Source organism: Pan troglodytes, chromosome 1 (genome assembly GCF_028858775.2).
Source record: "Pan troglodytes isolate AG18354 chromosome 1, NHGRI_mPanTro3-v2.0_pri, whole genome shotgun sequence".
In the NCBI taxonomy this organism is placed as follows: domain Eukaryota; kingdom Metazoa; phylum Chordata; class Mammalia; order Primates; family Hominidae; genus Pan; species Pan troglodytes.
In genome coordinates this window covers 4,289,256-4,305,777 of record NC_072398.2, presented here as the reverse complement: position 1 = coordinate 4,305,777, position 16,522 = coordinate 4,289,256, and the positions used below count along the sequence as shown (strand labels likewise).

The 16,522-nt window shown below is 40.7% G+C and overlaps 1 protein-coding gene across 2 annotated transcripts; it reads right to left on the bottom strand.

Annotated features, from left to right (window-relative positions):
* Positions 1–2,282: 2,282 nt before the first annotated feature.
* Positions 2,283–16,327, bottom strand: HNRNPU (heterogeneous nuclear ribonucleoprotein U). 2 transcript variants are annotated; one of them, XM_016922581.4, is made up of 14 exons: positions 12,558–16,327; positions 11,572–11,683; positions 11,414–11,487; positions 9,270–9,409; positions 8,214–8,313; positions 7,668–7,780; positions 6,950–7,213; positions 6,534–6,653; positions 5,666–5,794; positions 5,395–5,563; positions 4,842–5,096; positions 4,317–4,501; positions 3,869–3,940; positions 2,283–3,399 (listed from the first exon to the last, which is right to left on the bottom strand). In XM_016922581.4, the coding sequence occupies exons 1-14, from the start codon at positions 13,246–13,248 to the stop codon at positions 3,346–3,348; spliced, it is 2,478 nt and encodes an 825-aa protein (XP_016778070.1). In that variant the 5' UTR covers positions 13,249–16,327; the 3' UTR covers positions 2,283–3,345.
* Between the last annotated feature and the right edge of the window lie 195 nt (positions 16,328–16,522).

The following is a 16,522-nucleotide window of genomic DNA, read 5'->3' as shown; positions in this document are numbered from 1 at the left end:
ATCCACTTTTGAAAACAAGACATTTTATATTTATGTATAGGAAGAGAATTATGGAAACACTTTGTAAAACATCCATTTATTATATCCAATGCTAAACACTACCACTTGGACTCTAAGATATGTTTATGCCTCTCTGTTTATTCTAGTTCTTAAAAAATCAAATATACAAGATCTACAATTATTTATATCCAAGATGTCTACACCACTGCCTAAGAAGCTATTAAAATATTTGTATTTGTGCAATGGAACCCATTATTCACATGGTCCTAGAATAAAAAGTCAATTTATATTGTGAATAAATTTATCAAAAAACATGTCATTCAATTCCCACAAATGAGACATTTTAAATACAGAATACACTCTGTTCATGAATATAAAATCCCCAGATGAAAGTCCCTTAAAACACTATTATGGTTATGTTTCCTAGAATAATTTTATAACTTTTTCAGAGAATTCCTTTAAACTTGTTAAAATACCTTGTTGCTAGTGCTCAGAACATCTAGGTTCAGTCTTTATTTTTAAGACAGTATCTATCCTAGGCAAATGAGAGCTTGTTTTTATATATTTAAGAGTTTCCTCTTGTCATTTCAATGTCAAATTGATTTGACTCAATTTCATGATTTCATCTCGCTCAAGGCCATCAACCGGTCAGAGCCAGAGCCCTTCAAAGGCTGTATGTGAGTATATGAGGGAAAACTTTCCACATAATTTTACATCATTTCTATCTCATAGCCGTTTTAGTTTTCTCATAGCTATCTCATAGCAGTTTTAGTTTTCTCAAATTCTATGCTGTTTTTGTACTACTGCAGCTGACCAATCCAAAGCCAGTTTACACTCAGCATGTTATTCTACTTTAAAATATAACCTCTTAGTGAAAGCACCCTTCAAATCAACAGCAATCTCACAGTGAGTTTCCTCTGGGTAGTCAGGATTTGTCCAGAACTACATCCTTTTCAGTTGTTCAGATTTTTGCTTGCCATTAGGGAGGCAAGGGAAGGATGAGCAATAAATCAGGTTTCTCGTTCGTATCTTACTTCTTACCTAATTTTCTCCCTGTTGCTTGCTATTTGGTACATTCCCTTCTCTGAATTCCTTAAACACTTTATAAGGTTGTTTCTGCCATACAAGTGTAGACAATTGTATTAATTCTAGTCTTGACTAAACATTTTAACATTTTTCTGGGTGCCATTTTTATCTATTCTCTCTCCCCCCAAATTCTCTGGGCTAAACAGGCATGATAGTCTACCTAGTGTTACTTGACCATTACTTTCCCACTGCAATTACAAAATGAATTCCTTAATAAGCAATTTTAAACTAGAGGGTATATCCAAAACTTTTTAAAGGCACAAAGGACAACTTTAGGACACAACACTGATTAGCATCAAAACCTGAAACTGTTCCTCTAGTAAGTCTATGCAATCCTAATAATGTATACTGAAGAGTAGTAGCTCAGGCCAGTGGTTCTTAGCATTACTTGCTAAAAAAGATAAAAATCCATGACACTATCTTCAACTGTTAAATATCTTATGTTAACTAAGGATTTGCCTGTTCCAAAAATGTCTCAACTGAACCTATACATCACCTAAACTCCAGCTTATAGCAAGAAAATTCCTTAGAAGTATGAATTCATATTTATGATCTGATTTTAAAGGGCTAAAACAAAATTCTAAGCAATCAGAAATATAGCAAACCTAAACTTACCAAAGCAACCTAAAAACACCAAGGAAACGCTAGACTGAAGTCAAATTTTAGTTCTACAGTTTGACTCCTGATTCCTCACTTCACATTGGTGAGGGGAAGATTAAAGTGTTCTGTGCAAACCCAATATAATTACAATTAGGGGATCTAATGTTATTACATAGCTACAGTCAAGTTAGCAGTGTTGTGTAGCAGTGACATCAATGACTGGCTTGCATGATGGCTTCTAAAAGCATCTGTTCCCAGAGTTTCATGTATCATATATATGTATATAAAATAATCAGTTGAGGACAGCATTAGCATTCTGTAAAGATGATAAACTCAGTGTTAACTTCTCCCAGCCAGTACCTTTTCCCCTCATTAAATATGTTAAAAGTTGTCTGGGGGGGAGGGGAAGGGAAGAATTCAACTTTACTTCATAATTATGTATCAATTGTCAGTATACATTTAAGTTTTTAAAACCTAAATGTTCTATGCAGAGTAAAGAATAAGCTGTCCAGAAAGCACACACTTAATAAATTTCTCCTCTTGGGAGTTATATAAAGGGATTTTGAACCTTGATGGCGAGAATCCCAAAACAAGAGTAAAATGAATTCTTTTTATTGCAAACAAACGTCTAAATTAATTTCTCCACCCACTTTCTTTAGAAAGAAAAAGAAATCAGCAGGCTAAGGAGATACCCATTCAAGAACTGACATGATTAAAAATTAAGATATAAATGGGTGACTCACAATTTCATTAGCTTACAAAGATGGTGGAGTTAACTACTACAAGCACACTAGTTATACAGTATTTTGTGGGAGAAGGGCATACAGACATGGCTAACTTCATATAGATCCCATTAGACAACTGGATTTACAACAAGTTTTTTTAATAAGAAATGGGCAAAGCCAGCTTTCTTTTCAGAATCAAAATGCAGAACAAATGGAAAAATTATGGTATTAACCTTCACAAGTTTGAGCCTCCACAAATAATGCAACCAAGTTTTACATTTTTAACAGCCCTTCTACATACACTCCATCTTCTCTATCTTAGTTCCAAGTTTTAGTTTTCAATCCCAATTATACCAATTCCATTGTTATTTTAAGAAAAAACCTTCCCAGTTATTGTCAGAAACTATGATTTAGCTTAACCCCTCCACTACCCAGCAAACTACAGAGAGGATGGAGTGTAATATGAGCAGTACAGAGTCTTAATGCAATTCATGAGGACCACTTAGTCCTTACATGAATCTGGTTGCTAACATTTCTATTATATTGTGACAATGACTCCCGACTGTTATTCTCTGTGAGAAATGGGGGGAGTAAATTCTTAATAAAAGACACCAGGTACAAAGCAACATTTTACTTCTGTTGTGATAAAAAAAAAAAAAAAGTCACATTTTACAGATAAAATGTAGAACCCTGAAATACTGACACATTCTCTTATCGTGCACAATGCTGAGGTTCTCTTACGATTCACTTTTAAACTGCAATTAAAAATGTACAAAAAAGAAAAGAAAAAAAATCAACCCACAAAGCTTCTAAAAAAGGAACCCGCAGGCACTTCCTCTTGTGGAATGTTTAAAAAGTTAGCCTACTAAAGAAAACAGTCGACTTCTTGTGAAGGTTTTGGAGAAATATGTATCAGTTCGTTTTATTTGGGTATTCAATAATATCCTTGGTGATAATGCTGACTCCATGGCTTCTGACCCCAGAATTGCTGTAAGAGAAAATTTTGTTTTTAAAGAAAAAACATCAATAAGCCACTCAAACTGTTTTTAGGAAATGACAATGAATCTAATTCAGAGTAATTTGCTGGAAACAAATTTATACCTGTCATACCTCTGATTTCTACCAAACCAGATTTAGTTTTAATATCCCATAATTATCAATACACATTACAAAATGAAACATCATGACTTTGTTAGTTTACACAATTAAAGCTAGCAGTAAAAGAACTGTATATATTAAATAATATTACTTTATTAAAAAAATTTAACTTATAGCAATCTTCAACCTATTTTGCCTTCAAAAGGTAGATTATGGCTACTACTGCAAGACGATTCACACTTTACCCTATTAACACTTATAAACACTTCAATCCCTGGACAAGATCTTTTTCAAGACTGATAAATCTTAGGAACTCAAAATACAATTAATGTACATAAAGCACATAAGAAATTACTTACACCCTGCTGCCACTGGTTGTAGCCCTGAGATTGATTTTTGTAGCCACGATTGTTTCCTCGTCCTCTGAAGTTCTACAAAAAGGAAATACTCTCTAAGAGCTCTGAGCCCAATTGCTTGTTAGGTTTGTGGGGGTGGGAGAGAGGAGCAGAAATGGACAGGTTGCTAGCCCCTAATCTTAGGGGGCAATACACAAATTCTGGATACCCTCTGCTGGTTTCTTAATGTTTTAATTTTTTATTCATTATGAGAAATGCATCTGACTTGTTTAGTACACCTGAAAAAACTCAAAAGTAAGTAGACTCATTTCACCATTACTAGTTCAATTTTCCTTATGTCAATGCCTATCACGTTCCTTACGGATTACTAAGACACCCCAACATAAAGCTCACACCTTTCCAGACTAAGCTACAGTTATCAATCATGCTTCCAGGGATCTTGAATCATTACCTGGTTGTAGTTCCCTCTGTTGGGCATTCCACCTCTGTTGTAGTTCCCTCTGTTTGAGTAACTACCACGGCCAGGAAAAACAGGGGCACGAGGGTATGGATAGCCGATTCCACCACTTCCTCCACCGCCACCACCTCTCTGTGGCATGTTGCCCCTCCTATTATATCCGCCACGATTCCCAGGGGCTAAAAAACAAGAGCTGTTTTAGTTTCATTGTATATTGTACCCTACTTATACAGAAGACTTAGGATTCCTCTAGATTGTTCCTTTTTCTCCAAAAATAATTGTTTAAAGACAAAAGAAATGTTTAATTCTAACCATTAACATAACCTAGGTGTATTTAACATCACATGAATACTTTAGTTACTGTGACAGTATACCATTAATGAGGAAGAAACTTCAGCTACATCCAAACTATAAAATTGTATACCATTAATGAGGAAGAAACTTCAGCTACATCCAAACTATAAAATTATCACTTGTTTCGATCCTGAACTAAATACAGAACACTCAAAATTAACTTGCCTCCTCCTCTGAAATTTCCACCACGCATATTGAATCCTCCACGTCCTCTATGGCCACCACCTCTGTTAAACTGGTTCTTGCCACTCTTATTTTTATTGCTTTTCTTTGAGCCAGTGTTCTGTTTCTTTTCTGGTGGAAGAGCCTTTTTGCTTTCTTCCTTATATTGCTCCAAGAGTTTTTGGGCTTCTTCCTTCTGAAGTTCAACATAGGTTATTTCATCAAAGCACTCAGCTACCTCTGGGAGGGTAAAGTTTCCTGCAGGAAACAAAGTCATATTAGTAACTTAGAAACCCACCACGAATCCTCACAATCCTAAAGCTGACAATTCTTGAGGTTTAGTAACATATTTTCCTAAAAATAAAAACAGACCAAACATATATGCATATGTAACAACTGCAATTTTAATTCCTGAAGCAGTATTGCTGGAAAAAATGTTAACTTTCAGGAGGCTTAAGTCCTAATAGATTTAACATAGTTACACAAGCAGAATATGTAGGAAAAACATTCTTTTAAAAAAAAGATTTCACACAGTAACAGAATTAAAATTCCATGCCTTTCATTTTGAGGACCGCATGTTCTGGTAGGTCTTTCCCCTCTACTTCTGCTTTCTTCTGTGTTCTTTGCTTATAGTCTTCATCTTTTGGGCAAACTACAACAGCTTTTCGCTGGAAGCCTGCAAACAGGCACATTTTTCTCCTCTGGGCAGCAGCAGACACATTTGTCTTTAAAAAAAGAAATTTATGTTTACAACCCCAAACATTAATTCTACACCAATCTATCTAAATTATCAGTTAATATTTTTCAATTTCAAAGCTACAGCGTACCTGATCCAGAATAAAATTTCGCTTCTTTCGGGCAGCAATCTCAATAAATTTCCCAAGACACTGGGGGGCTCTCTGCAACAGTGTGTTCAGTTTTCCAGTATCTGCCATTTGCTTCTTAAAACCTGCCACCTATATTCAAAAGTTAAAATTTCCCCTTGAACTTGTGAATTTTAGTAAGTTATGCTTTTTAAAATTCAACTCATATCTATATGTAAAGCAGGCAACATTTTATAATTTAAGTATTACCTTTGTCCATTACTGCTACAAAAACAGGTCACTTAAACTATGTAACAAGACCTTACACTTACTCAATTCTTTTTAGCTGCTAGATGTTAAGAGCTCAAAAACACTACGGAAAAAAACAGAAGCCTAGCCACTGGAAGGCAGTTTACCCTCAGAGTTGAAAGAACCAACTTAATCTTGCCTTTCCTCCCATCTCTTTAAGATATTAACAAAATGGATAGACACAAAGGCAAAAAGTTTACCTAGAATACCTCCCGGTCTATAATTTTTCTTCTTTTCTTTTTTTTTTCTGAGACGGAGTGTTGCTCTGTCGCCCAGACTGGAGTACAATGGCACGATCTCAACTCACTGCAACCTCTGCCTCCCAGGTTCAAGTAATTGTCCCTGCCTCAACCTCCCGAGCAGCTGGGATTACAGGAACCCACTACCACACCCAGCTAATTTTTAAATTTTTAGTAGGAACGGGGCTTCGCCATGTTGGCCAGGTGGGTCTCAAACTCCTGACCTCAGGTGATCCATCCACCTCAGCCTCCCAAAGTGCTGAGATTACAGGCGTGAACCACCATGCCCAGCCTCTCCCAGTCTATTTTAAACACTGAGATCAGGCCCTAAACATTTTACTTACCATCATCTTATCCATAATAGTATTTGTGCCAAGAATGTTATATTTCCCTGGATTTTCTGCTGCATGTTTAGTAACCCAGGTAGTTTTTCCAGCTCCTGGCAAGCCAATCATCATCACAACCTAGTGAAAAGAAAAGAAATGTCATTTCACTGTCAGTAGACACCACCTAATAATTCTTTAAATATTGTTTTTTAAGGCCAATTTAAATATCTAAGTTTTCATAGCCCTTACACTAAGGGACAAAAACTTGTTTATGGAAAGATTAACAGTCAACATAAGGGGGAAACAGTTACTTAAGAGCAATATGCACAGCACAAAGTAAATGAAACAGACTAATCATCTAGTTCTTCTAAATGTCATTTTGTGCCAGGCAAGCAATATTCAAATGCCACAGTTTTAAAAAAAAAATCCCTTACTTCACAATCTTTCTTCTCTTCAGGCCCCTTTGGTCCTCTAACTCGATCCTCTAAGGGGACGTTCTGGATGAAAGTATACTCTTCAGGTATTGGAAAATATGGCTTTTCCTTCTGACCAAAATTAAATTCAACTGCACAGTTGTGGCAGAGAACATGCGGGAACAGTGGCCGTCCAGCAAGAACTTCCTTACTGATTTTGAAGGCAACGCCAAGATCTTGTCCATTCTTAGCATACGAGAGTTCTACTTCATCACTTTCAAAGTTCTGTTACACAGAAAAAAATTCAACAGTTAAAATCTGCTTCCTTAAACTTTCTAAAAAACTAAGAATTAAAATTAGGAGCAAAGCTTATCCTGTGGAAGCTACAGGTTAAAGAACTATTAGGTGGCCTTTAAGGGCTACACAGTTAAGAAATCTGATGGTTGTCAACCATGAAGCACGTATCTCCAGAACCAGAAACAATACTGATCTAGAAGCTAGACTAAATTTTCTAGGTCAATTTCATGCTCACTGTTTTCAGTCAAAATGAATTAGTGAGTTCCTCAAAAATGTCCTGTGTTTTCCCAATTCAACTGCTGAATGAAGTCTTTACACTAATCCAGGGACTGGTGTATTTTGTTGCTCATATTGAAAACTGACCTCAGTAAAGCTTCTTTAAAGTTCCTAGATATAGCTACTAACTTTGCCATTTATACATAGAAAGTTAGCTTTAACTTACAGCAAAACATGTAATCACATCATTTTCATCAAACTTTTCTCCATAATCTTCAGTCTCACAGTTGCATGTTTTTATTCCTTTTAGAGAATACCCATAAGAAAATTCTTCTTCACCTAAGAAAATAATTAATCTTCATGAAGTAGATGTTTAAAATAGTCCAAAGACTCATCTATTTTACTACTTAAGATGTAGGCTACAAGAGAAATAAGCATATAACCTAATCACCTGTCACTGACACTATTACTTTTCTATCTCTGTACCAGAATTGATGGAAGTTAGGAGGGATATATACGCAGAGACCAAATTAGTTGACGATTTGCATATCATGGGTAAGATTTTATTTCAACCACTGGTCATAAACTTCTAATAAAGGAACAAAAACTAAAATGTAGCCTGTGCCTACTATGCGCTAATATAACCTGTCTGAAGTATTAACAGAATAGATAAAAACAGACAAAAAGCTTAGAATGCCCTCTAGTTAAAAAACACTGAAATCAGACCCTCCTGAACATTCATGAGCCCACATCAGTCAAAAAGAAGCTTTACCAAGTAACATTCCACTTGTAGTTAGTGACCAGCCAATACGAACTTCATGTATGTCAATATCTTTTGTATATAAATGCCTTACTGGGATCTTCTCTGTAACCTGAAAGTCAAATCATTAAATAATTAAAATAATACACCAAGGAGGTAACCCCTTAACTCTCGCATATTTCATTGCGCCACGGGCTAATCTTCCTCTAGCTATAAATACAAAGAAGGCACACTCTAGCCCACCCCCAATATTTGTAAGAACTTTAAACTGATGTGCTTATAACTTGAAATTTAAAGTTAAATACTTTTTTGACCCATATTTAAAAGAATACTTAATATTTTTAAAGTTCATGTTGTCAGTCTTTAACTTAAAGCCAATTAAAGGATACAATTAATGTTTTTCTCACCAACGAAAGCAGTAATCTAACCAAATTTTATTTTTAACTCTTTGGTGGCCCTTTCAAATGCTTGATAAAAATGAAGTACCCTAAATAAAAAATCGCCTAGCTCTGCATGGCAAGTTCTAACATAACAACCGTGATTAACTGTCACAACAAAATGAAGGTTCCAAGCTCCTCTTTTAATTTACAGGAAGCTTCAAAAATAAGTACCTTTGATAACTTAGCAGTATGAAGCACCTGTAATTCCAGCATTTTGAGAGGCTCAGGCGGGCAGATCACTTGAGCTTAGGAGTTCAAGACCAGCCTGGGAAACATGGTGAGACCTTGTCACTATTTTAAAAAGAAAAAAAAGGCTGGGCACGGTGGCTCATGCCTGTAATCCCAGCACTTTGGGACGCCGAGACAGTGTATCACCTGAGGTCAGGAGTTGGCGACCAGCCTGGCCTACATGGTGAAACCCCATCTCTATTAAAAATACAAAAATTAGCCAGGTGTGGTAGTGTGTGCCTCTAGTCTGAGCTACTTGAGAGACTGAAGCAAGGAGAATCGCTTGAACCCAGGACGCGGAGGTTGCAGTGAGCCTAGGTTGCACCACGGCAATCCAGCCTAGGGAACAGAGTGAGACTGTCTCCACAAACAAACAAACAAATCATAAAATTGCATTTACCTTCATCTCAAAACACACTTTGCCTTTTGACACACCATAGGATGCTCTTCCTCCAGCCCAAAGAAAAGCAAAACTCTCCATTGTAAGGGAAGAAGCACTGAGACGATCTCTTGATATTTTAAAATGTAGATCACAATTATCTGTAATTATATCAAATACTATGTTACTTTTGACATCCAATGTAAACATATCTGCTATATAGACAAAACTTGGTTACTTAATTTTTGCATGTACTTAATGCTGCACAACTTTTCTCCACATCATGCTGTTGTTCCAATTTTCAGTTTAAAGCCCCACTCCCACCAAGTCACTCCTGTTAAATTATGTACTGAAAAGTAAACTGCCTGTGAAACTAATACCAAGGTTTAACATGTATATTTTAAGTATTTAAAATAATCAAGACAATGTGACATTAATACATACCTGCTCTGCTCTTTACCTTGATTTAGAGGCAAGCAGTAGAGGATAGCAGGAAATCAAAGTGAAGCATGCCAGAACCAGGTAGATTTACCAGTGCCACATTAAAACTGAAGGGAGGCCACGATCAAATTATTTTAAAATAGGAGTATGAGCTGCTGTTGATCCTGCACCAGGGCTCTAGCTCCTAAATTCTTTTTCTAAAACTTGTGAAGAAGACAGCCTAAATCTATGAAGTACAAACCTGGCCGTCTAATGCTGTTAATAGTGCAGCATTTTAGGTCCTCTTTACCCAGGACTGCCTGTTCAACAATTAGGGATTAATTGCTTCCCGGATTATCCAAATCCAAAGTGTCTTTAACCCAGCTACCTATGGGTCACTGGCTCATTAACATGCACTTCCTCAGACTTCTCACTTGAACAGCTAAAGTCAAGCTGGAACTCATTTTCTTTTTACTGATCAGAGAAAAATAAATCTACAGTTTGGAATTTTTCTTAAATTAGAATTATTCTAATTAACAGAATTTAATTCAACAGATTGTTTGAATTCAACATTGTACTTATATATTGACATATTCCTGATTTGCTAAAAAATCTAACAATTACATTACCTGTGTGAGTCACCACTTCACTACCTTGCCAATTCCTAGCAACTTCTTATTTATACAACCCAGAATTTCACTAAAACTTTCAAATCAACTAACTCCTTTTTCACCTGCAGTTTTTTCTTTTAAAAAGGCTCAGATGACTATCTCAACCTTCTGTAAAGGATATTCCAGTAAGAAAGACTTTTACATTGACACTCTTACAAATCTGAATAAAGCCAATTTGTACAAGAAAACATGAGAAGCTAAGCTCCAATGCCTTCCATCTAACACAGCAGGCTGACACCATAGCTGATACTTTTGAAACAGTTATTTTTATCCTTTGGTCTATTTATCACACCCAGAGTTGTACATTCTCATCACTAAACCAACTACGTTTTTTTGTAACAACAACAAAAAAAAAACAAGTCTGACAGTCAAAGCCCACTTAGAGGTTTGCGATACTTTCTCACTCAATTGCAACCCAACTGGGTAAAGTAGCAGTATTTATTTACAGTGCTGCACTGCCATTGATACCATTCGCTGCTGAAGAAAGCTAGTGGCCCAGTGATAGCCCACTGCTGCTGCCTCAGGTCTTTGGAAGAAATCAACTTATGTTTAAAGCAGCAGCTACTGAACTGGAATTGAGAACAAAAGAGCAGTTATTGAAAAAGTAGTATTACAATCTTTTAAAATAGGGAATATACTTGTGTGCTAATGGGAGAAGTCATTAGTAAATATTTAACTAGCCCAAATAGCTCACTTAATATAATTCCACAAAAAAATGAATTACTTTATTGTAGAAGCCTGTAAGGCTAAATCATAGGTAGTGTTACAAGTTTCCGTTAGCTAATCAAAAACTGGCATTAATTTTACATTTCCTAAGAATGAGAACTTTCAATTCATAAAAATACGAAACTCCTAGAGCCTGTAAAATAATCCACTTAATACAACTGATGACGTGCTAAATATTAAACTACTAGGTTCTGAATGTAAACCATTATCTTCCTGCTTTTAAAAAAACTAACCCAAGTTTTGCTGCACTTAAGCATTAAGTTTTCTAACATTCTGGAACCAAAAAAAAAAAAAAAAAAAAACCACCATCACCGCATTTCATAATTGGGGAGAAACAGCTTCACTTACAAGTATCAAGACAAACCACTGTGTCATCGAAGTGTTCATCTTCTTCTTCAACAGGTGGCTGAGGAGATTTGGCTCTGAAAGACAGAATTGTCTCCTGATACAGCTTTCCGATCAACGAACGAGTAAGGGATGAGTAAAACTAGGTGAGCATCCTATACCTGCTATACTTGTTCTCTTCAATGTACTCAAAATATCCACGGCCATGATCTTCTCGTGGTCTTTTAACACCCCTCTTTTTATCTCCGCCTTTCTGTTCTGTTTTGCCGTCCCCTGAAACACACACGAGCCCCATAAAAGGCCAAGCCTCTAAACAACAAAAAAACGCTTTTCCGTTCCGAGAACCAAAGCAGCTCGACTTTATCCTGCTTTTTAACTGAGGTTTTAACCGAGGACTCAAATGTGAATTCAAAGAACAATCAACTACGAATTCGATTGGCGCTAGTGACGCAGTCTAAAGACGTTACTAATTTTGCCAGTCTCCTCGATGATTCGAGAAAGCCAAAGAAAAACTGCGCGGCCCAGGCCCGAAGCCCACGTGTATCCCGAAGAGGGCGCGGGGAGGGGGAGGGGCCGAGCCCGGCGCGGCGGCGCTCCCCTCCCCCGCGGGCCCGCGCTCCCCGCGGCCGCATTGTACTGATCTTCCGCCCCCCGCCCCGCCCGGCTCCTCCCGCCGGAAGTGACGTCACGCCGAGCCCCTGCGCTCCTTGCACAATACAGCGGCGAGGAGCCGCCAAAGCGCGCCCGCCCCGGGACCTGGGGCCTCTCCCCTCCCCCCGAGACATGTGCCCGCACCGCGCGCACGCAGCGCGACGGCGCCACCGCGGGCCGACCGGGCTCCCTCCCGCCGCCCGCCCGCGGCTCCTCCCCCTACAGCGGCAGCTGCAGCTCCCCCCGGCTCTCGAGCCACATAATGGAGGCGCTGCCACCGCCGACACACACACACACACGCGCGCGCGCGCGCACACACGCCCCGAGCCCGAGGCCTCTCGGCTCATCTGGGATTCCCCGCGCCCCCTCCCCCACCCTCACCGCGGCGCCCTCCCGCCCGGGGCTCCCTCCCCCTGCGGGGCTCCGGCAGGCCTGGGGCACGGTCCCCACCCCGCGCGGGCCTCCCGCCGCGCGCAACGTACAACGCAGCACTCACCCGCCGCCGGAGCCCCGGGGCGACCGCCGCCTCCGCCGCCTTCCGCCTTCTTCTTACCTCCCGCCTGCTGCTGGCCCTGCCTCGCCCCGGGCGGCGCCACCGTCACCGCGAACAGCGAGGTGGGGCCGCTGCTCTTCCCCGCGGCCTCCTTGGCGGCCCCGCGCTGCTGTTGGGGCTGTTGCTGCTGCGTCGCCGGCGGTTGAGGCTGCTGCTCCCCGTGCCCGTTCTCGTCGCCCGCGCCTTCCTCTTCGTCCCCGAGCTCATCTTCCCCTTCCTGGAAACCCTGATCGTCGCCGTTCTCGTCTTCCGAGGCGGCCTCCTCCTCCTCCATCGGGCCCGAGTCGGCCGCCCCCGCGGCCCCGTTCTCCTCTCCTAGCTCCATCTGGTCGCCGTCCAGAGCGGAGATTCCTTCCTCCTCCTCTTCCTCTTCCTCCTCCTCTTCATCGCCGCCGGCCGCGGCCTCCTGCTCGAGGCCTGCTCCCGAGCGCCCAGCGGAATCCCCGCCCAGGTCTAGGCTGCCGTTCCCGGGCTCCATGGCGGGGCGGCCCCCGGCCTCCTCGTCGTCCAGCGCAGCCTGGAGTCGCTCCATGAGCTCGGCCTTGAGACCCTTGTCAGAAAGGCGTCGCTTCTTGAGCTCCTCTTTCAGCTCCGACACCTTCAGCTTTTTTACATTAACAGGCGAGGAACTCATGGTGAGGGCCCCGATTCACCGCTAGGCGCTGCCTCAAACTCGGCTCCGCTCACTCGGCCACTGGTGGCGGCTGCTGCGGCTGCTCCTCGGCCGGGGCGGCGGCTGCGGCTGCGGCTGGAGATGGGTTCGTGCTGCAGAGCGGATCCGCCTGCTGTCGAACGGCGCCAATTCCTTTCACCGAGTTCGCGAGGGAGACGCGGAGACTCGCCTGGCGCGAGCGAGCACGCAACGTCCTCTCGCAGGAGCGGCGCCGCTCACGTAATATAGGCGCCCCGCCCCCTGCGCTGACGGGAGCGCTGCGCAGGAGGAAAGCCGGAGCGCGCCCGCGCTCGGCCCCGCCCATTACCGTACTTACCTCCCCGCCCCCACGCCGAACCCGGGCGGAGAGCGCTGTAGAGGCCGCGCAGTGCGCTTCCAATTGGGACTGAGCAAATGGAGGAAAAGGAAACCGCCTTTCAGTTCAACCGACTCACTGCATGATATATTGGCCTTTCTGGGTCTTTGGTGGCTATACTCGTTTGGCTTTTCTCCTTCCCAGCTTGGAGGCTGCTTTATCCAAATGCTTTCTTCAGTCCTCAACTTGGCGTTTCAACCCGAATCCGCCTTTTCTTCCATCTTAGATCTGCCTTCTTATGTGTTTCTCCAGCTCTTCGTTTAAAACTCCTTCAAATCGTATCTCAGTTTTGACTGGTATAGCATACATTGGCAACTGTTAACACGCAGCGGCTCTTTTCCTCATAATACTGTATTTGGTTTAATTTGTGTGAGTCCTGCCTTGCGAATTGGATTTTAAGTTCGAGAAGGGCAAGGGCAGAACCGTTCTTTTGTCTGTTCCACACCCCGGGTGCGGGGCCTGGGAAGTAGAGGCTTTGCTTACTACTCCGTACTGCAAACCTTAGTTTACCTGCCTTTGCAGGGCAGCTGTTCTCATGCTCTTAGTAGCCCTGAATAAACCTCAGAATTGCATTTCCAAGTTTTCTGTACCTACCACGAAGACGGACCTCCAGTAACACTTGTTCTGTCCACTTTAGGACCTGGTCATCAGCTACGAAGTCCCAGTAGCTAACCGTGAGGGTGAGACCCAGCTAAGTCTTTGATTATAGGCCCACTTGATTCTCTTCCTATTCCTGTAGAAATACTCTTGACCAAATTATTCTGAAACTTAAAGTTTATGAAAAATCAAGGGCTGTGATTTTGTAAAAAGAAAAATGGACTATCGCTCTTGAAAAGAAATCCGTTATTTTATATGTTAGAAGTTTACTTTTTCTCTTTAAATAAAAGATGTGATGTTCTCGAAGTTTTAGATAGGGAAGTCAGAATTTAGATTCGTGATAGAGGTTAACATCTTAAGCCCTAGATAATCTGCAGTGTCCAGCCAGTGTTCCATCTGACTAAGGAGATGGTTTATACCCACTGTTTGGTGCTCTAGGTGGCACAATAATATTGCCCCATTATTAATTTGAAATTTGGAAGTAAACACATTGAAATTTCTCCCATAGGCTAATATGATTTAACTAATTGATACATTTTATTTTTGAAGTTTATTTTCAGTAGCTTTTATGAAGCATTCTACCATACCTTGCAGTCATGTATACGTGAAATATTAACACTTGTGAAATGATTTGACTTGAAATTAATGGACTATGTACAGTACTACTGATAATCCCCAGTTCAAGTTCAGTGGTGAGGATAGCCCCCAAAATAGAAACTTCCAAACAGTACCAGAAACTCATTTTAGCCTTTGGTTATAATTTTGAAGGTATGAATAAGCCACAAACTGGAATTTGAAATTTTGTCTTCGTTCAGAAATGGGAAGAGAGCTACAGGGGGTTTACATGTTCACAAACTAGATAATCCCTTAATGAATCAGAGTTAAATACAATTATGATGGTTCCTTAAATTTATGTGTCCTAGATATTATTTACACCTTTAAATATTAGTTATATGAAAACAAATTTCATTTACTGGAAAACACTAAACTATGAAAACAAAGTTTGTATATCTACATATAGTAGATCTGTAACAGTCACTCTTGGAACATTAAGTCAGTTGCAATAATAAACATGAAATACAACTTTTGATGCTCACAAGAAAGTTCTATGGCTTTATCTCCAAAAGTTTTGGAGAACTTGAGAGCTGGATGGGGCCTGGAGATCGATCTGCAGTCCTGTTCATTTTACTGCCCAGGAAGCTGGGACCCTCACCCCCCACACCAATGGGCTTTCTATTACATTGTGCTGCCTTAGACAGCATTTGAAAGAAAAACAATTTCTGCTCAAAGAACCATCATCATACTATCCTTTTCACAAACAGAGGAAATATGCCATTCCATAGTCTTATGCTACCACTTCAAAGTACAAATGGTGACATCTTATTGATCATTTTTGCTTCTTATATTTTTAATGCTATCATGATAGTCCTGCTCTACAGAGACCTGTTAAAGTGCAGGTCACTTCCTGTAAATCTCTGAAGGACCTCTAAGACTATTTAAATTCCCCCTGTGTGAAATCCTAGAGGCTACCAAGAATACCGCGTGCCGGAGGAGACAAGTTAATTCTCAATAACAAAAAATGATTCAAGAATGACCTATGAATAATTGATCTGTGAGAGGTAACTACAAAGTTTTGGTGCTCTGCATATCTAGCTTACATTTTTGAGGTTTAAGCAAAGGAAATGCTATACTTTGTCACACAATTTATTCAGCAAATATTTTTTCAATACCTTCTCAAAAACATTTTATAGTCATAAAGATGAGGCAGTTCCAGAGATCTACAGTTAACAAAGCATCCTGCACTTAAAAATTTGCTGGCCAGGCCCAGCGGCTCATGTCTGTAATCCCAGCACTTCGAGAGGCTGAGATGGGAAGATGGCTTGAGGCCAGGAGTTCGAAACCAGCCTGAGCAACACAGTGAGACTCCATCTCCATAAAAAATTAAAATCAGGTGGCTGTGGTGGTACGCCTGTAGTCCGAGCTACTCAAGGGGCTGAGGTAGCAGGATCACTTGACCCCCGGCAGTCAAGGCTGCAGTGAGCCGTGATTGTACCACTGCACTCTAACCTGGACAACAGAGGGAGACCCTGTCTCAAAAAAAAAAAAAGAAAGAAAGAAAGAAAGAAAGAAAGAAAGAAAGAAAGAAAGAACCTGTTAAGATCTTATGTTAAATATTCTTATTCCCCCCCCGCCCGCCCCCAAAAAAACAAACAAAAAAAAACAAGATCGGGAGTGGTGGCTCACACCTGTAATCCCAGCACTTTGGGAGGCTGAGGTGGGCAG